We start from the raw sequence: 21,172 nt of genomic DNA, 5'->3' as shown, positions 1-21,172 counted from the left end.
ACTCAGCCCTGCTGGTGATGCCGGAACATCGTTTGGTTCATTGACTGAACAGTGCTCTGCGGGCGGCAGCGGCTAAGTGCTGGAAATGCAGCTCTGAGCGCAGCCTCTGTGCTGCTGTGGCCCAGAGTCCGAGGGAGGAACTGGACGTTCCTCCAGGCACACTCAAGCCCACACTGCCGCTGCGCTGAGCTCCGCAGGAGAGCGAGAGACCGTGCTGGACAGTGTGAGAGGGGCTGCTCCGGAGACCCGGCACCTGAGCCAGGCCTCAGAGAGTGGCAGGATCTGGAGGAGGACCAGCGCGTGCAAAGGTCCCGTGCAAGGGACGACAGTGGCCCAGTGCAGCTGGACGATAGTGAGCCAGGACTGAGTGGGGTGGACGGGGCCGGATGGTGACACAGGGGAGGCAGGCCTGGGTGGAGGGACCAGGGAGAAACCCGTGAGGGGTCTTAAGTCCAAAAGGAAAGTATAGAGTTTAAGGATCTCTCTATCCACTGTGCAAAGGAGAGACTGAATGCAAGGTCAAGACTGGAAGTGGAGGGCTTCACCGGTGGTTCAGTGGTTAAGGATCCACTGTCAATGGGACATGGGTTCAGTCCCTGGCCTAAGAAGATTCCATATGCCACAGGGCAACTAAAACCCATGCATCACAACTACCAAGCCTGTGCTCCAGAGCCCAGAAGCCACAACTACCGAACCTGAGCGCCATGAGCCCACGCTCCACAACGAGAGAAGGCCGTGCACTGCGACTCTGCTGACCGCAGCTAAAGCCCGCTTGCAGCAGCGGAGACCCAGCACAACCAAAAACAGATACGTACATAAATAAAAACTTAAAAAACGAATGGAGTGGACAGACCAGTGGTTCCCTAAGTCATGCAGGTGGGAGAAGCTGGTGGCCCAGAGCCGTGGTGGCATTGGAAGCAGGGGAACTGGAAAGAGCTGCTGGAGGTGGACCCAGGTGTGACTTGAGAGGGTGCATGTGGGGCAAAGAGCCATCAAGAAGATGCCCGCTAGCCCGCCCCAAAAAATTTCCTCAGTAAGCTTTCCCACTCCAGGTGGTAGAAATGTAGGAACAAAGTATTAGTTACTCCAAGAGTCTAGGATACAGAAAACTGGTGTTAAGTACTATTTACACATGACCTACGCTCAGAGGCAGACTGCTACAAATTATAGGTAACCCTAACACTGTTCTGAGGAGAAGGCAATGGCACCCCACTCCAGTACTCTTGCCTGGAAAATCCCATGGACGGCGGAGCCTGGTGGGCTGCAGTCCATGGGGTCGCTACAAGTCGGACGTGACTGAGCGACTTCACTTTCACTTTTCACTTTCACACACTGGAGAAGGAAATGGCAACCCACTCCAGTGTTCTTGCCTGGAGAACCCCAGGGACGGGGGAGCCTGGTGGGCGGCCGTGTATGGGGTCGCACAGGGTCAGACACGACTGAAGCGACTTAGCAGCAGCAGTGGCAGCGCTGTTCTGAACTCAGGGAGCTTGGTTCACTGCTGTAGCAGGGCCTCAGTGAGCAGGGGTTGAGTTTCTGGCATAGGAACATAAACTGTGATGATTTCACTGCACGAAAGTACCAGGTATCCACATAGCAAAGATGACTGCCTGACACGGAAATCCAACAAACGTTCCCCACAAAGGGTTCTGAGACTGGAACCCAGAGAGACAAACATCCTGCCCAACCTTGAGCCAGGAATGTACTTGGTGGGATGTCCCTCCCGAGCAGACTGCTAGGTGTATATACTTTAATAATAAATAATAATCACAAACATCCTAATAATTTCTCAACTGTTCATAATAATCAAAAACATAGAAAAAACAAGATGTATAGGTAAAATCTTCCAGAAGGAACTACCAGAGTGAAATTAACATTTACTATGTACTTCAAGACAATTTATTTAATAGATGTTTGTTTTCAAAAAAAGGAAACATCCCACAGTTAAATTAGTTTGGAAATCATTGACTCAAACAGGTTTCATCACACAGCTTAGCAGTCTGGCATGTTACTCAGCAAAAGCGGAATAAGCCTGTCTTTCTCCAACTTTCTTTAACCCGGAAACCTCCCACCACGAAAGAGCCAATAACATCTCAACCAGTGTTTCACGGAACCCAGTTTGGGAACCCTTGTCTAGCAATTAAATAACACAAGGGCACTATGAATAACAAAAAAACCAAATCACTTGTATTTTACTAACTACACTGGACAAGAAAAAACATCAATAAGTTAAATATAAACCTCATATTCAATATAAAAAAAAGGGGGGTATTTGTAATGTAAGTAAATTTGATGTGTTTTCTGAATAGCCAGTAATGAATTAACATGTTAACCACCAAAGGGGCCTATTACTAGCTCAATATCTGTTAATCATACGCCACTCAGCAAAACTCAGGCCTAAATATTTGACTTTTAGACTGAAATTTTATTTTTAAATTTTTAGAAGACAAATTTTCTAATTTATTTCTAGTTTCCTAACCTTTGGACACAATGCATAAAATGCTTCTGTGAGGAACTTGAGAAGCAAAATTTAAGCAAAGCTAGAACTTAAAATCATTTAAAAGAATTAAGCCATCTTCACTGATGTGGTACCTATACACAATGGACTACTACTCAGCCATAAAAAAGAAAGAAATAATGTGATCTGCAGCAACATGAATGCAACTAGAAATTATCAGACTAAGTCAGAAAGAGAAAGACAAATACCGTATGGTGTCACTTACATGTGAAATATAAAATATGACACAAATGAAGCTATTCCTGACAGAAACAGACTCAGGGATGTAAGAACAGACTGGCGGATGCGAAAGGGGAGTGAGTGGGGAGGGCTGGACTGGGAGTTTGGGACTATCAGATGCTAACTATCATATACAGAATGGATAAACAGGGTCCAACAGTACAGCATAGAGAACTATATTCAATATCCTATGATAAATCAGAATGGAAAAGAATATAAAGGATGCATATATATGTATAACTGAATCACTTTGCTATATAGCAGAAATTAACACATTGTAAATCAACTGTATGTCAATTAAAAATAAATAAACCATCTTCATCATATTACTTTTACTATTTGCAAAGAAAAAAAAAAGATAATTCGGATTTCATTACCAAATGGAGTGGTCCAGGTGGTGGGCTAGGTATTAAACACAGCTTTGCAGCAAAATCTTTTATGTGATTGTCAACTTCGAAATCTTTACAGAACTTCAGATGAGTCAATAAACTGGAATTGAAAGAAAAATCAAATCACAAAATAAATACGAGCATCCAATCATCATCTGCATTGCTAATCAGAGCTGAAATCTCTGCTCCAGGAGTTCCAGGACTTCTCACCACCAGGGGAGCACTCGGGTGTGGGAGCCCAGAAGCCTGGCTGCCCAGGGCGCAGGCAGGCTTTCCAGGGAGCGGATGCAGACTCACCAGGAGAGACAGTCCTTGAGGGCGTTGTAATAGGGGAACCTGGAGACCACGCACACCGCGAAGGGCACGAAGCAGCCGGCCGCACTCCCGCCCAGCCCCGACGCCTCCCAATGCGTCTTGCCGTTGTAGAAGCAGTACTCGTCCTGGAGAAAAGCAACAGCACCGTCACTTCCCGTCAAATCCCGGCAAACCCCGGGCTCCATCTTCAGTGGTGCGGCCTCTCCAGAGAGGCACCTGGATGGGGGCTGGACAGCCGTCTTGCACATCTGGCCGGTCCCGCCTGTGCCACCGCCTCACGAGAGAGAGCACCAGCCTCTCCACCAGCAAGGATGGAGCCCGTGGGGTCCTCGCTCTGAGTGAGGTGCTGGGGTTACACAGATGGTAAGACTGGACCCTGCCCGGGAGAAGCTCCTCTCTCCCGACCAGCACTGACGGAGCCTGTGGGGAGCTCGCTCTGAGTGAGGTGCTGGGGTTACAGACAGTAAGACTGGACCCTGCCTGGGAGAAGCTCGCTGCCTTCAGTGAGAGGGGTGCACAGTTAAGAATACAGTGAGACACGAGAAGGGGGCCCCACTTAGGCAAAAGGCAATATTCAAGAGGGCTGGAAGCCAGGTGGGCATTGGGGACTGAGGAGGGGGCAGGAAGGGGCCTTGGCCCATGATGGGGGGATATCCACCAGAAAAGAACATGGCAGCGGGATTCCTAAAGGCACAGCTCTCTGCACAGCTCACACAGGGCACAATATCGGAGGGCCCCCCATGTGTCTGGAGAGAACATAATTCCAAAAGACACATGCCCCAAGGTCCACAGCAGCACTGTTCACAAGAGCCAAGACGTGGAGGCAACCTCAGCGTCCCTCCACAGAGGAGCGGATAAAGCAGACGTGGTGAATGTACACAATGGAGTATTACTCAGCCATAAAAAAGAATGAAACAATGGCATTTGCAGTAACATGGATGGACCTACAGATTATCGTACTAAGCGAAGTAACCCAGAGAAAGACAAATTTCATATGACATTGCTTATATGCAGAATCTAAAACGATGAGACAGTGAACTCATTTACAAAACAAAAATAAATTCACAGAAAACAACTTTATGGTGACCAAAAGAATAAAGGGAGAGGGATAAATTGGGATTTGGGGATTAAAATATATATACTTCTACATAAAAAAAAAATATATATATATGTATACTTCTACATATAAAATAAACAGCAAGGACCTACTGTATAGCACAGGGAACTATATTCAGTATCTTATAATAACCTATAAAGGAAAGGATCTTAAAAAGTCTATGTATATATATGCATAACTGAGTCACCTTGCCACACACTGAAACTAATACAATATTGTAAATCAACTACATTTCAATTAAAAAAAATTTTTAAACTATGTAAAAAATATAAGGGATCCCCATGTGGGCCCTAGGGGACTATTCCTCGGGGTTGGAAGTAGACAGCCGATTACCCTGTACCTTCCGGTCCATCATCGTCCCTACAAACTCCCCCAGGCCAGCTGGGTCACACATAGCAGCCCTGCTCAGAAAACACTTCCTAAATGCTTGATGACTGAGTCATCTTCTCCAAACCTAAGCCCAGGGACCGGACGCACACGAAAACAATCCCCGTTCCCTCCGCTGAGGAATGCAGACGCAGGACATGGTTTATACACACCGTGGGGTATCACGCAGCCGTGAAAAGCAGTGAAGCCCTGACACGTGCTCCAACACGGACGAGCTCTGCAGACATCACACCAAGTGGGGAAAAGCCAGCTACAGAAGGACACGTGTCAAATGATTCCACCGACACGAAATGTCCGGCACAGGCAAAGCTACAGAGGCAGACAGCAGACGAGCGGGGGCCCAGGGCTGGGGGCAGCGGGGACTGGGGAGTACTGCTAATGAGACCCCACTGCCTTCTGGAGTGATAAACACGTCCTGGAACTAGACGGTGGGGATGGTGGCTCGGCCCTGTGAACATACTTAATGCCACTGAACTACACATTTTTTAATGGTTAAAATGGTGATTGCCACGTAGTGTGTATTTCACTGCAAAATAACCCCACAACCTAGACCCAGTCTCAGAAGGCAGCTGTGCGAACCACGCACGTGCAGGGGTCGGTAGTACTGTGCCACCACGCCATAGGTTCTGTTGCCGCAGACGTCGGTCAGCACCAGAAAGTGGACACAGTCCTCTCTGGGCTCAGAGGCCACACACAATCCCCCTGTAGGAAGAGAAAAGAAAGAAGGAGCCTCAGTCCAGTCACGTGGGGTCCGCCCTGAGGCCTGGGCTAACCATAAGCGACAGGACACGTCCCCCCACCCCGTGGTCACCTGTGGCTCTTTGACGGCCAGTCAGGCTAACTCCTCAGGCCGCGCAGCACCTCCCTCATTCCCCCCCCACTCCCCCCAGCAGCAGTGTCTCTGCAGGCGCTCTGTGCTCTGAAGCCTTCGTGAAGGGTCAGGGGGACAGGCCCCCAGGCAGAACCTTCAGGCTGCACCTGAAGTAGGGGCTGGGTCCCGAGCCCAGCGGGGGAGGGGTGTCCAGCCTTTGCAGGTTTTAATCCCCAACACCAGGAAACCCCATCAATTTCTCAGTGGAGCCTCCAGACAGGCCCTTCTGTTGAGTCCTTTGGCCCAGGTTTTCTACACCAGACATCTGCACCTCTCTCGCAAACCAGGGAGAAAGTGAAGCCAGAACAGAAGCCCGCTCATCAGCGGGAACTGGCCCATGGAGGAAAAGGCCGGCCCGTGCGCACCTGGGAAGCAGAGCTGCGGCAGAGCCAGCAGGTCCACGCCGTTGGGGATGCTCACGTCCTCAGGGTCCGGGCCCCTGGGGCCGCCGGGGACACCCTTCCCCAGCTCCGCTCTGGGCCTCTCTCTCTTCTTCCGGAAGGAGCGCTTCCTGTTCTTACCCAGAGTCGTGCAGTTCATGCCGGCCAGCTGACTGTCCTCCTTCATGACAAAAGGAGGCACGAAGACTGACAGCACCGCCGGATCCAGAGAAGACGGGCCCTTGACGCCCTTCCTCTGGGCGACCTTAGGCAGGAGGAAATGGGAGTCAGCACCGAGGCCCTACGCTGTCCAGCCCTCGTGGGAGCATCCACTGCCTGTCTCCTGGCCACTCCAGCCCCCAAACCCCAGGCGAGTTCAGCAGCGTGTGCCTGGCTTTTCCCACCAGCAGCTGGAGATGACAAGACCTGCTTTTAGGGACTCTCAGGCCCTTGCTCCATGAGCGACAGACCCTCCCAGAGCCTGGTCATTCAGCTGCTGACACGGACATTAAACTGGCCCCTCGGCTCCAAGGCTCCGGCACCACGATAGAGACCTGAGTTCAGATCCTAGCGCCGCGGGAACCACAGCAGATTACTTGGCCCCTCTGAGCCTCCCTTTCAAGAGGAGAGTTCAGGGACTAAGAGAGGGGACCCAGTTCAAGTGCTCAACCCCTGTGGGCCCCCAGGAAGCTCCTGAGCCCCCGAAGAGGCTGGTGTGGAGGGTGGGCCCCGAGAAGGGCTCTCCGTCTTCTCAGATCCACACAGACACATTTGCTGACACGTGCCCGATGCCTGCTCCTTGGAAGAAAAGCTGTGACAAACCTAGACAGCATATTAGAAAGCAGAGACATCACTTTGCTGACCAAGGTCCGTAGAGTCAAAGCTATGCTTTTTCCAGTAGTCATGTATGGATGTGAGAGTTCGACCATAAAGAAGGCTGAGTGCCAGAGAACTGAGGCTTTCAAACTGTGGTGCTGGAGAAGACTCTTGAGAGTCCCTTGGACTGCAAGGAGATCCAACCAGTCCATCCTAAAGGAAATAAACCCTGAATGTTCATTGCAAGGAATGATGCTGAAGCTCCAATCCTTTGGCCACTTGATGTGAAGAGCTGACTCATTTGAAAAGACCCTGATGCTGGGAAACATTGAGGGCAGGAGCAGAAGGGGACGACAGAGGATGAGATGGTTGGATGGCATCACTGACTCAATGGACATGAGTCTGAGCAAAGTCCAGGAGTTAGTGAAGGACAGGGAAGCCTGGCGTGCTACAGTCCATGGGGTCACAAAGAGTCGGACACGACGTAGCAGCTGAACAACAAGACTGCCATGCCAGCCGGGCCACCACACACGTTGCCTGTCACCTGTGATGTGGAGGGACACAAAGAGGGGTGAGGAGGCCCCACTCACATAGAGGAGCAGCCTCCTCCCTCCATCCACACGACCGTCCCAGGAGCCACAAAAGGGGCTCTTTTAGCCTCAATTCTTTTTCAGCTCTAACTTGATCCAAGATTTTTTTAAGCTTTTATCTTTTCACTCTTCCCCCAAATAACATAAGCCATCTTCTAACTCTTTCCTATCAAACTAAATACCTGAGGGGGTTCTTTCTGGTGAGTTAGGACTAAACAAACATTGGCACCAGGTTGATGTCAGATCTTCCAAGGAAGGTATATGAACCTCAGTCTGTGAGTGAGAAGGAAGAGGTGCCAAGCCAGCTAAAGATAGACAAATTTAAAGCAGGATCCTCTGGGTATAAAAGGTAAGGAAGGAAAGAGGTGGCCTGGGCCCCATGGTGGGGATGGGTATCCTAGGGCCTTTGAGGGAGCCTAGAAATGGCATGAGGAAGAACACCACTTCCCCAGAAAAATGTGACCGTGATTGGCAGAGAAGGGACAGCCAGCAACAACATATCAATAAGAACCAGAGGTATAACAGGGGACACCTAGCCTTCAAAGGACTTCTATAATGACAGCATTTTCAGTCAGTAATACACTCGAAGCTCAACATGCTCATTTTCATGAGATGTAATCTGAATTCAGATAACAGTTTCCTTATTCTTAGGGGGAAAAGTTAATGCCAAGGACCAGCAGGTCCTTGGTCAGTAGGAACCAAGATCAAACATGGGAAATCCCTATCGTATAATTTAAAATCTTCGTGTATGAAAAGAAATCTTGTCTTCACATGTATGAAATCTTCTCTAAAACTTTCCTATCAAACTCCAGCAGTTTGGACCAATTCACTATGAAAACATGCTGGTCTATTTCCTCCTCATGTGAGATGTTACATCCAGAGAGACTGGGCAGCACCTCACCTCACGGTGAAAGAGCTCCTGGAACAGATCACAGTCCACAGTCAGAGGAGCAAACAGGCCCTCTCCACACAGCATGAGACAGCCTCTGTTGTTGTTCAGTCGCTAGAAAAGTGAAAGTGAAAGTAGCTCAGTCGTGTCTGACTCTTTGCGACCCCATGGACTATACAGTCCATGGAATTTTCCAGGCCAGGATACTCAAGTGGGTAGCCGTTCCCTTCTCCAGGGGACCTTCCCAATCCAGGGATCGAACCCAGGTCTCCCGTACTGCTAAGTCGTGCCCAGCTCTTTTTCGACCCTATGGACCCCTCAGGCTCCCCTGTTCATGGAATTCTCCAGGCTAGAATACTGGAGTGGGCTGCCATTTCCTTCTCCAGGGGATCTTCCCAACCCAGGGATCGAACCTGCGGCTCCTGCACATTGGCAGGTGGATACTTTACCACTGAGCCACCTGGGAAGCCCGTATCAAACAGCTGATGAGCTCTTTTTCCTGAAACTTCCTGAGGCTACCTCCCTTCTGCAAATCACTTATCTGGCGGCCCCCTGCAGACCCCTTCTCCCCGCTGTGATCCTCAGGCGATCCTTGGCCCCAGTCCCTCCTTGCACACCAGCCTGCGGGGCCATCTCCACACCCCCATGGTTCCATCTACATGCATGGGGACAGCTCCCAGGGTCCAACTCCCAGAGCTGGGTCCTCTGACCCATTCCAGCAGAACCTGACTGCCTCCGAATACATTCAGTGGGTCCCTTAAACCTAGTTTCAAAAGTTTAGCTCAGGCTCATGTCCAAAACCCTGATCATCCACCTCTGTGGTCCTCTGAGATGGGATGACACCACTTGGGTCTTCAGAGCTGGGCCGGCACTGTGGCCCCTCCCTCCGGTCAGGAGGGCACAGAAAGGTCTCTACAAACCGCCAGCTGCTGCTCCATCTGTACCACGCACGTTCGCAAACCCGGGGCTCAGAGCAGGCCCTTAGAGGTTCACCAGGAACTAATCTTCACGGTTATGGCCATGAGAATGACCCCTCCCACCCACCTGGCCCTACTTCCACTCTCCCAAAGGGGGTCCCCTGTCTAAAGAGCTCACATTACTCATCACCCCCCGGCCCCAACAGCAGTGGCTCCAGCCGCCTGGCGCCAGCCTCTTACCCCAGTGAACCAGCCCCGCAGACCAATCTCTGTCCCTTGTGCATGTGTGCTGAGTCACTTCTGTCGTGCAACCCCAAGGACCATAGCCCACAAGGCTTCTCCGTCCACGGGATTCTCCAGTCAAGAACACTGGAGTGGGTTGCCATGCCCTTCTCCAGGGGATCGTCCCAATCCAGGGATCGAACCTGCATCTCTCAAGTCTTGTACATTGGCAAGCGGGTTCTTTACCACTGGCACGGCCGGGGAAGCCAGACCTAAAAAAACGCCTTTGTTTCTACTCATTATCATCCTCACTGCGTACTCCCATGCAGGGATCCCACAGTGCATGTGTCCCGGGTCAGACCGGCCCCTGCACTGTTTGTGCACCTGGCCAGCAGCTGGCCCGCTTCCAGAGCCAGGGCGCCCAAGCTGCTCATGCCTGAAGTCCTCGGTCACCTCGATACATGCGCCCCTGTCACAATGCTGTGCTTCTTCCTGCTCTTTGCTCTGCGGGACAGTGCCCAGCTCATGCCTCAGCCCCTCCTCACCAGAGACCCCTCCTCTCTCACACTCACTGGAGGGGGCCTTTCCTCACCCTGCAGCCAGGGCCACACGCCCCGTCCGGCCATCACGCCTGGCTCGTCACCTCCGGGAATGTCACCATCCAGAGTCCACCTCCCCTCTCACAGCACTCCTAGAGGGTCGCTGCCGACACAGTGGTCCTGGATCACCCTCAGAAAGGTGGGGTGGGGAGCGGGGTTGTGCTGCCCTCCTCTTTCTGGCCCTGTAGGGGTGCTGTTCATCCAGTCCCACCCTGGCACCCGTGATCTCTGGAGGCGTGCTCAGTCCGCAAGGAAAGTTGGTCATTACGCTAATGCCCGTGAATGCTACAACTCCCACTAGTTACCTTCAGGCAGTGCAAGTGACGTGGCCACAGTACTGCCAACCCGGTATTTAGCAGTTCATCACACAGCTGTCTGTTTTTCCCCCAAAATGGAAATCCCTGTTGTCTTTTCTGATTAGATAAGCAGTACAGTCTCATTTTAAAAAAATAACAATAACATAGAAATAATAATAGGAAGGGAATGCCTCCCCCATAATCCCATGACTCTAAAGCAATGCTCTACACAGCATGGGACACCGGCTGATCATTTCCTAAATGTATAAATGACTTTTTCATAAACACAATCACCATATTTAAATGATTTCATGAGCCTTTCCCCGTGTAACCACACAGTGTGCTGACTCCCCTGTTGACACTTTGTGCTAAGTCACTCCAGTCCTGTCTGACTCTGTGCGACCCCATGGACTGTAGCCTACCAGGCTCCTCTGTGCATGGGCGTCTCCAGGCAAGAGCACTGGAGTGTGTTGCTATGCCCTCCTCCAGGGTATCTGCTCGACCCGGGGATCAAACCCACATCTGTTACGCCTCCTACATTGGCAGGTGAGTTCTTTACCACTAGCGCCACCCGAAGCCCATGGGGACCCTTCAGGGTTTCCCACTGTGCACAGTTCAGCACTACTTTTGCCCAATCCCCTTCTGACAGACAGCTGGGTTGTTCTCAAGTCTTCATCACGCTAAACAACGGGCAGTTACTTGTACATGCTTGAGCATCTCTGACCCTGTAATCAGACTAAACTCCTGAAACTGCAACCCTTGACCCCAAAGGGTTCATATTACTCTCTGATACAGACTGCAACCGCCCCTCAACTGCCCCACCCCCAGGAGGAAGACGAGGTCCTTTTTCACAAACTCCACCCAGGGTAGTTTCCTGCTCTCCTCTCTCAGACAAGAACTTACTAAAAAGTAAAAACCACAACACTCTAAATTCGTTAGATGATATAATGGCATTGATCTTCACTATGGGACTGGCTGTCATTTGTGAAATAAAACAGAAATAGATTTTTTTTTTTAAATGCTCTAGGAAAGTCCAACACAGTCACCAGTAGCCACATCTGACTACTTAATTAAAATTAAATGAAATATAAAATTTAGTTCCTCAGGGGCACTAGCCACACTTCAAGCAGCCAGCAGCCCCCTATGACCAGCTGCTACCACACTGCGTGGTGAAGGTGAACAATACTGGTTGTCATCATCTGGGAAGTTCTGTAGGAGAGTGCTGCTCTAGAAATTGAAAGCCAGGAGGCTTTCCACTAAAATAAATAAATAAATAAAAATGTGCTTCCATACACAAGATCTATGTCAGTAACCTACACTATGAAAGGGGCTCTGAGCACTTTTCCATCATCCTGTGACAGATTTATGATGGATGCCCTCGCATCTCTGTGTCTAGTCTCCATAGCAACCAAGGAGTGGAGGGAAATGTAACTGACCACAATAACTCACTAGGGATTGAACTGTATGCTTGAATTCTTTGTCACAAACCTCAATAAAACAAACACCACCCCATCTAAGAAATAAATAAAACAGAAGGTTAGGACACTACACTATCCTAACATCAAGCTGGATATGTCTCATATCTCTGGGCTTCTGTTTTCATGTGTCACCAAATAGGGATGACTGAATCAGAGACAAATGATTTTTAAGAAGTAAAAGCTAAACCTCATTTAAAAGCCCTGGAAAACAGTGGAAACAGTGGCAGACTTTATTTTTTTGGGCTCCAAAATCACTGCAGATGGTGACTGCAGCCATGATATTAAAAGACACTCCTTGGAAGGAAAGTTATGACCAACCTAGACAGCATATTAAAAAGCAGAGACATTACTTTGCCAGCAAAGGTCCATCTAGTCAAAGCTGTGGTTTTTCCAGTAGTCACGTATGGATGTGAGATTTGGACTATAAAGAAAGCTGAAAAAAAAAAAAAAGAAAGAAAGAAAGCTGAGCACTGAAGAATTGATGCTTTTGAACTGCGGTGGCTGGAGAAGATTCTTGAGAGTCCCTTGGACTGCAAGGAGATCCAACCAGTCCATCCTACAGGAAATCAGTTATGAATATTCATTGGAAGGACTGATGTTGAAGCTGAAACTCCAATACTTTGGCCACCTGATGCGAAGAGCTGACTCATTTGAAAAGACCCTGATGCCGGGATAGATTGAAGGTGGGAGGAGAAGGGGATGACAGAGGATGAAATGGTTGTATGGCATCACCGACTCAATGGACATGAGTTGGAGTAAGCTCCGGGAGTTGGCCTGGCGTGCTGCAGTCCATGGGGTCGCAAAGAGTCAGACAAGACTAAGCGACTGAACTGAACTGAAAAGACTTGTACATTCAAAATAATATAACAGCTGAAAATAGACCTGAATGAATGATATCCTATGTTTGGTTACCTGTAACATTAATGTTGGTCTTAGAAGGAGGATGTTACTCCACCCCACAACACTGCTTTTTCTCCTGCTCCTTTAACCACTGTTCCTTCCACCCTCTGCCCAAGCCCTAAGAGAAGCAAGGTATAGAAAAGAGGATGAAGGCTCAAATGCAGAATGGCCGACTGCCCACTTGCCTTGGCAAACACTGTAGTCTGTTTAGTTTAGGAAAGTACCACTGTAAATATTCCAGTTGATTCATCCCCTCACATCATGGCAACTAAGAGACAGTGTTGTAATCGCTGGAGACACAAGACAGCCTAACTGCAGAGACCACAACCGAAACCAGGTCATTTCCCGTCAGAAGAAAAAGAGGGGAACGCCACTTGGCACTGAGAGGCAGAGAGATGGCTCGACTCAATCCACAAGGGTCAGAGGACACAAGAGACCAAAGAGGGACCCAGACTGAGAGGGCTGACTGAGAGAGGAGGAGGGAAATGCAGAAATCGTGGGAACTGGCCTTATACTAAAGCCAAGGAGTAGAGACCACTAAGCCATTACCACACATATATCAGGATCACTTTACATTTAGCTCCTCTGGGTAATGTCCATCCAACCAGGCAACCTTAAATACTCAAATGCCTTTCTCTGCCTTTCCTAAATGTCATCTGGAACCAGAGGAAAGGACCTGCCAGGCTAACTGGGCAGCAGGGCCAGGGACTCTGAACACACCGGGCATCACCACTAACCGGCGATGTCAGAGAAAAATAACAGCGTCACAGGCATCTGGGACAAGGGACAGGGCCGCAGACCCACCCCAGACAGAGCCAGGGCTCCGGAACTAAGAAAAAGTGAGAACACAGGGAAGAAACAAGAACGTCCCAAGCTGCCGTCCCAGAGAAAGGGATAGGAGCTTGCCACTTCGGCTACCAGGGTGCAGAGTGGAGAACAAGGGAAGGCGGCTTGTAAAGTGTTTTACAGCGAAAAACAACTCCTTTCATCGCTTACCGTCTAAATGCAAAATACATAAAGGCAGCCCTTAAGTCTACCAAAAACATCCTTATGCCCTGCCTAGAACAACCCCGGCACCTAGGAGACACAGAATCTGTGGAATGAGTGAAATCACCGTAACAGCGGACAAACATTTGGTCCTGGAGGCCTCGGAAGTGCAGGCGTCCCGGCCGCGTCTCCACCTGACCCAGGTGGGCGTCCTGGGACGGAGAAGCCTAGCGGCCGAAGCGTTTAAGAAACAGGCCGACGGAGGCGCGCGGTCTCCAGCCCTCTCTCCGCCGTACGCCTGCACAGGGTCCCCGCCGGAGCGGTCTTCCGGAAGGAGGGGAGCGGGCGGGAGCCCCCAGGCCGCAGCCGCTCGCGACTCCACCGCGGCAAGCTGGCCGGCCGGCAGTTGCTACCGCACCGGCGGCTGAAGGCGGCCGCAGAGCCGGACCTGGGCGCAGCGCCCCCGCCCCGCGGACGCCTGGGGCTCCAAGTGCACGGGCCCGACCCCGCCGCCCCGCCCCTCCTGCGCCGTGACCGCGCCGCGCCCTCACCTGCTCCGGGCTGGGGAGGCTGTCCCGGGGGGCCCCCAGCAGCGCGCACAGCTCCAGCAGCCCCGAGGGCAGCGCCGGGTGATGCGGCGCGGCCTCCGCCATGGCTGCCCCGCGGCCGCGGCCGACTGGGCACACCGGGCTCGGGCGCCTCGGGCCACCCGGCCCGGACTTCGGGCCGCAACCCCGCCCGCCGCCCTACCCAGCACCCGCGCGAGCGGCAGCCGGCTGGTCCTCCGACAGCGCTGTCCGCGGGGCGGGGCCAGATGTGGGGGCGGGGCCTTGAGAGGCGGGGCTGGAGGGCGGGGCCTTACGAGGGGCGGGGCCTATCGGCCCCCCAGGCCTGGCGCGCGAGCTCGTCATTTCCTAACCGGCTCCGCGGCCTCCGGCGCGTGCGCGACGTCTGCGAGCCCAGCGCCCCAATCCGTCAGCCTCTCGTCTCCCAGCCGGCCGCCTCCGCTCCCGGGAAACCGGGAAGAGGTGGGCAGGGTCGCCAGGTGGGCTCGGAGCAGCCCACCAGCGCCGCGGGTGCGGGAGTCTCCTGCAAGTCCCTGAGCCCAACCCGGGAAGGACTAAAAGGCCAGGGCCACCTCGCGCCGCCGCCGACTCCAGGAAGCCCTCCTGCAAGCAGGGCCGTGGAGTTGGCCTGGCCGGGCGTTGGAGGGCAGGAAAGGCCAGCGAGCCAAGGGCCCCCGGTTAATAACTTTGCCCGGTTAACCTAAGGCTGCCCAAGTCTGCGATGAGATTGAGTAAAATTCAGCAGGAAAGGGGGCAGGGTGGGCGGTGCTAGAATAGAACCTGGGGAGCGCGGGACTGAGGAGGGTCGGGGGATGGACAGAGCTCTTCCACGACCTGCTGCAGGCCTGGCTTGTTCCCAGTGGACCGTGATCCTCCCCAGCCATAGGCTGGACCAAGAGGCTGGTTTCGGGGCCTGGTCACTGGCACAGAACTCGGAGGGGACACAGGCCCCAGTCCTATCTCTGCCTCCCAGCAGACCTTGGGCAGCATCTGTAAAACCGGGTGGAAAATGGTTGCAAAGGAACTTTTCTAGTTCTAATAATATATGATTCTTTTTTAAAAAAAAAATCTGAAATGCTTAATAATAATGTCAAACAATAACGACAAAGCAAGGTCAAAATCAAAACAGGATTGGGGGGTGGGGTGGATCCGGACGCCAAAGGATTCCTTCAACCTTTCCAGCCTGGTGAGGCCCCACCAGCTGCAGCCTGACTCACATGGGATTTGTGTTTCACTGTTAAGTCATCTAAGATCGTGAGTCAGGTCTGGCAGCTGCCCGACATCCCTGGCCTTCCTTGGTAAGCCATGACCGGTAGTGGCAACCACTGACTTGAAAAGAAAGACAGAGTTTGCTCACACTGGTCTGGCTCTCTCCACTATGTCCGGGTTGTTGGCGGCCTTGGCGGAGGGCAGGGTGGAGTCTGTCACCTCAGAGCTCAGGAGGCTCACAGACGCTGCTGGAGGTGTGCACAGCAGAGCCGTGGGCTTGCAGGGACCCAGGCTGGCGTCTGCCCCAAGTAAGCTGTGTGACAGTTGCGTTCCTCGCCGCCCTGACCTCAGCTTCCTGTCTGTTCAAACGCTGTCCAGTGTGGCCAGGACTCAGGAGGTAAACACGAGGCAGTGATCTCGGTGGGGACCCGGTAAGGTTCACACAGGCGCCGGTGTCCCTTTTCCTCCCACAGGTGGAAGGGTTTAAGGAAGGGAGCTCCAGAACTGGAAAGTCCTGCCGGTCTGTAGACAGGGCTATGCAATTCCCCCTTTTCTAGGGCCTTCCTTTCCTCATCCTTAGCCCTGGAGAAGGGACCAGGTGACCTTGAAGGGGCTCCTAGCACCTCACTCTTGCTTTTTGATGAGCTCATTCCCTAGGGATTTCCTAGTGCCTGCAGTAAGATTTGCCCCATTCTTGAGAGTGCTGATGGACTGGAGATAGAAGTGGATGTAGCCAGCAATCAAAATCACTAGCGCGTTTAAGCGTCACTTAGAGGCTGACATGCAGATGAGGGAGGAAGGGAAGAGCTGAGCCTAGCGGACAAGCCCACCGCCGGGGTGGGTATCACATCGGAGTCAGGGTAAGAACTTGAGTTCTTTAACTTGATGAGTTAAAGAACTTGCTGGCACAGTACCTGCCTGGCAACAGTCTTTCACAGTTTCCCCTCCTTCCCCTCCAGTCTGTGTAGTTTGTTTACTATTCGGTCCAGCTCTCAGGATTACTGTGCAGATCAAGTGGGAAAATAGGTATAAAAATGTTTCTGAACCGTAAAGTACTGATGCAGAAATAGGGGGCACGCACACCGTTGTGAATTTATTAAATGACACTAAGTTGTTTACCTTGAAATGGTTAATTTTCTGTAATGGAATTTGGCTTCCATAAGTTATTTTTTTAATAGCATTTATAAGGACTGCAGTCTATCAACACTTCTTTGGGCATTTTAGCAAGGGTTAGGTGTTAACTACAATTCTTTTGAAAAAACATAAGGAATGATGGGGGAGCTTCATAGCATTGGATTTAGCAGTGATTTGCATCTGACATCAAAAACACAGGCAATGAAAGAAAAGTAGATGATTTCATCAAAACTAAACAGTTTTGGTGCAACAGAGGGCAATGTGGAAAAAGCAAAAAGGCAATCCACAGAATAAGAGAAGATGTTTGCAAATCATATATCTGATAAGGGATTAATAGTCCATAGCTCAACAGCAAAACAACCCAATTTTTTTTAATTTATAAAGCATTGAATAGATGTTTCACCAAAGAAGATATGCAAAAAGTATAGGAAAATGTGTTCACTAAGCACTAGAGAAATGCAAATCAAACCCCACCTCACACACACTAGGATAGCTACTATAAAAATATAAAATAAAAAAGGACTGCTGTCGGCCAGGATGTGGATAAACTGGAACCCTTGTACATTGTACATTGTACATTGTAGGAATGTAAAATAGTACAGTCACTGTGGAAAATGGTATGGCTGTTTCTCAAAAAATTAAACATAGAACTGCCATTTGATCCAGCAGTTCAACTCCTGGATAGCTGTGCAAAATAACTCAAAGCAGGGACTCAAGTATTTGTGCTCCCATGTCTTTAGCAGCATTTTTAGAATAGCCAAAAGGTGGAAATAACCCAAACGTCCATCAATGGATGGATGGATAAACAGATATTCTTTTACTTTTGGTAAAAAAGCTGTGACCTCACTCTATTTCACACGTCTCCCCAGCTGGTTTAGTGCCCAGATGCACAGCTTTCTCTACTTTTTCCTTTGCTGCTTCAGAGCCATATGTAATAGGATGTAATATCTTCTTATGTAGATATAAATATGCAAATGCAACCAGTTTATGAGGACTTGGTGGTTGATATGAAAGTGAAATGGTCTCCAATGAAAAAACCTTGCCGTAACAACCACAAAACATGGGGGACAAATGTGTGAGATGCTCAGCATTCTCAAAGCAACATCCCTCTGTCCCTTGAAGAAGGGAGGAAATAGGTGATCAGTGATCTGGTCATCAGTAGGAGGGGTCTTGTCACATGACAGCATGTGGGCATTGTAACTGTTCAGGCAGGCCAGCCATCTCTCACCGCTGGATGAAACGTCCACCCTGGGGGCCTGCTCCAGCCCTGCCTCTGACTGTGCCCCTCCTGTGCTCCCCAGATTTGTCTGCATTCCCACAGATTTGCCTGCATTCCCCCAGATGCGTAGTAGTTTCAGGCTTCCCTGCAGGCTACCTGACCTGCCCCTGCCCTACCCCGCCTCCTCCCACTCGTGTAGGAAGACCACACGAGGAACAGGCAGGCGGCAGGCGGAGGAGCCTCCAGGACAGGAGACTTTGGCAGGCCTGTGGACATCAAATGGGACACCCTGCAGGCTGCTTGTGTGTGTGTGTGTGTGTCTGTGTGTGTGTGTGTGTGTTTGGGTCTGGGCCCTTTCTTCCCTCTCCTATGGAAGATAGGATAGGAGAATATAAGACAGCCAGAGAGGGCAGTTATGACAGACGGCATGTAGGCTCTGGACAGGGGGTGTCAGGTGATGCCCACATCACGGAGAGATGTGGGGTGATGGGGTCACAGCAGACAGCGCAGGCGCTGCTGGTCGTCAGGGTAACCACACTGCAGGAAGGGCCCCCTCGCCCAGTGACCCTGCCCTGCCCAGACAGCGCACTCCTGCCCCAACCAGCCATACCCCATTATTAAACTTTGCTTCCTCTTTAAAAACTAATGAATAAGAGGAAGCCGTGTGTTGGGAATGCAGACCGCCCAGGCCCACGTGGAGACTGCCCAGTCGGCCCTCAGCTTCTTGCGGGATTTTGCAGAGTGCAAACAGTCTCTTCATGTTGGCTGCAGGAAAGGATTCCATGGGACGTTTCAACAAACCCTTCTGCCAGGCCCTTCCCTGAGCCGTGGAGGACCGGGCATTGGCCGAACCCAGGCAGCTGTCATCCTACAGGAACCCTGAGCGACCTAAGCCAGGCTTCAAAATCACTGGGCTGATGCTACATTTTGTCAGTTGCAAAATGGAAGTAATAGACTTCCCTCCTACAAATAAAAACCTTTAGCTCTTCTCAACAAATATTTATGCCAACCACATGCTGACCACTGCCATGCGCAACAACGTTGGCTAGTAGCAAAGCTGAAGATTCCCTCGGACTGCAAGGAGATCAAACCAGTCAATCTTAAAGAAAATCAACCCTAAATATTCATTGGAAGGACTGATAATGAAGCTCCAATACTTTGGCCACCTGAGGCAAAGAGCTGACTCATTGAAAGACTCTGATGCTGGGAAGGATTAAGGGTAGGAGAATAAGGGGGCAACAAAGAATGAGATGGTTGGATGGCATCACAGACTCAAAGGATATGAATCTGAGCAAACTCTGGGAGATAATGGAGGACAGAGGAGCCTGGAGCACTGCAGTTCATGGGGTCACAAAGAGTCAAACAGGACTCAGGGACTGAACAACGACCAAGTGCTGACTCAGAATCTGCCCTGACATGGGTCCTGCCCAGCGCTCACGGCCGCATGACCCTGGCACACTGTTCTCACCCTGGCATGTCAGTTCCCGGTGCCCAGCTCTGTGTCTGGCACAAAGTACTAGGTGCCCAAGGAGTATTTGACAAATAAAAGAATGAAGTTCCGCTGACCGTTGATCAGGGTCCACCTGGTCAGTGGGGTGACGCTTAGCAGTGACTCACTGACCCAATAGTGAGTAGAAAGAATAGTCACAGGAAAATATACACTATGATGTCATTTAATGACCGTGGACAAAACACACACACACGTCAGGAAACCCTGGAGGGCAGGGCGTGCTGACAGCAGACTCAGCGCAGGGACAGGCTGGGTCTGCGCTCCCACAGCGGGTGGCGCTGGGGGTGTCTGCATGAGGATGGATGGACGTGTCCTTTGTAAACACCTCATCAGGAAAAGAAACAGAAAGTCGATGGTTTCATCTATTTCTGGAACTCTGTTGTGTTAACAAAATACAATTGCAGTAAAGATACTGCCCTAAATTCAATCACCAAGAAACTACCCCAGCCCCCCGTCCCTGAGGAGGTGGCCTGGAGCTAGGGAAAGGCTGAGAGAGGACAGAAGGAAGACGAAACGAGTGACTTCTAAAGGACACAGGGAAGATAGTCCGCTGCCTCCTGGGCTGTCTCAGGGCCCCAGCAGGCTGGTGGCCGGGAGGATGTCCACTCGAAAACTAGACCGCCCCCCAAGAAGGGTCTCCCTTAAAGAAAATTCTAGGCAGGAAAGGATGGTAGAAGGAAGACCTGGGAACCTGCGGCCCCGGTGCCAGGAGCCTGCGTCGACGCCTGCGGCTGCAGAGCCAAAACCGCTGTGCAGAGCTGCCCGGGGGCTCCAGGCCTGCACGGCTGGGTGACAGCACTCGTCCTCCTCTGCACGAAGACAGACAGGAAGCTGCGGTCCGGCTGCCGCTGTGTGCTCGGGCGAGAGGAAGGTGGCAGATGTGAGAGCTGTCTTAACTCATCCGGACTAGGAATCAAGACAAATAAAAATAGACAGCTGACAGTAAACGGGTGGGAAAAGAGAAGTCAGGTACCAGCCCACTCGGGGCCCCAGAGGGAAGCCCAAGGTCACTCAAGGTTGTCTCCCACTGCACCTGCTGCTCCCACTGCCCTGGAATGCACGGCCCTCCTTCCTCTCTGATAACTCTGACTTACCTTTCATTGGCTCAGATGCCTCGTCTTCCAGGAAGCCCTTCCTCCCTGCTCCCTGCACCCAGGCTGGGGCGACGGCCCTCCCCACCCTGTTACTTCTTGAGAAATCTCATCAGGTCCCTCTGACCATGAGGCTTATATGCCCTGTGACTGCCCTTAGGCTCCAACCTTGGAACCAGCCTGACCTCTTGGTTGATTCTGGCTCCAGAGCCCCAGGTCAGCCCCCTCACGAGGGAACTTCTCCTGAGACAGGGTCCTGCCCAGCACCCATCAGACTAAAATGTTACCTGCACTGGATGCAGAAAGACCCATGACCAGCCTCAGCTTCCATCCTTCCCTATCTGTGCGGGTGATGGCAAGCCAACCCCGAGAGGCTGGGGTGAGGGCAAAGGGAACCCTTGGGAAATGCTGATACCCCGCCCCACTTTGCTCCAGATTCTCCCCTCCTTGGGAACCCCAGCACATTGCAGAGCCTGGCCAGGTTAGAGGGAGGCGAGAGACCACCCGCAGCAATGGTGCACCAATGGCCGCTGATTACAGACCTAATTGATGC

General features: G+C 51.4%; 1 protein-coding gene across 3 annotated transcripts in view; it reads right to left on the bottom strand.

Moving 5' to 3' along the window:
- The window catches only part of DENND3 (DENN domain containing 3), a 52,898-nt gene extending 38,212 nt beyond the window's left edge, over positions 1-14,686 (bottom strand). For 2 of the 3 annotated variants that reach the window (XM_043483611.1, XM_043483612.1), the window contains exons 1-6: positions 14,442-14,686; positions 8,504-8,605; positions 6,182-6,461; positions 5,532-5,647; positions 3,424-3,566; positions 3,115-3,226 (exon numbers count right to left, since the gene is read on the bottom strand). In XM_043483611.1, the coding sequence (XP_043339546.1) occupies positions 3,115-3,226; positions 3,424-3,566; positions 5,532-5,647; positions 6,182-6,461; positions 8,504-8,605; positions 14,442-14,543 (855 nt within the window). In that variant the 5' untranslated portion in view covers positions 14,544-14,686. The remainder of the gene's footprint in view (positions 1-3,114; positions 3,227-3,423; positions 3,567-5,531; positions 5,648-6,181; positions 6,462-8,503; positions 8,606-14,441) is intronic. The other variant, XM_043483613.1, reaches the window with a different exon arrangement.
- Positions 14,687-21,172: the final 6,486 nt, after the last annotated feature.

The sequence above is a fragment of the Cervus canadensis genome, chromosome 12 (assembly GCF_019320065.1).
Source record: "Cervus canadensis isolate Bull #8, Minnesota chromosome 12, ASM1932006v1, whole genome shotgun sequence".
Taxonomy (NCBI): domain Eukaryota; kingdom Metazoa; phylum Chordata; class Mammalia; order Artiodactyla; family Cervidae; genus Cervus; species Cervus canadensis.
This window is presented reverse-complemented; position numbering and strand designations above follow the sequence as displayed.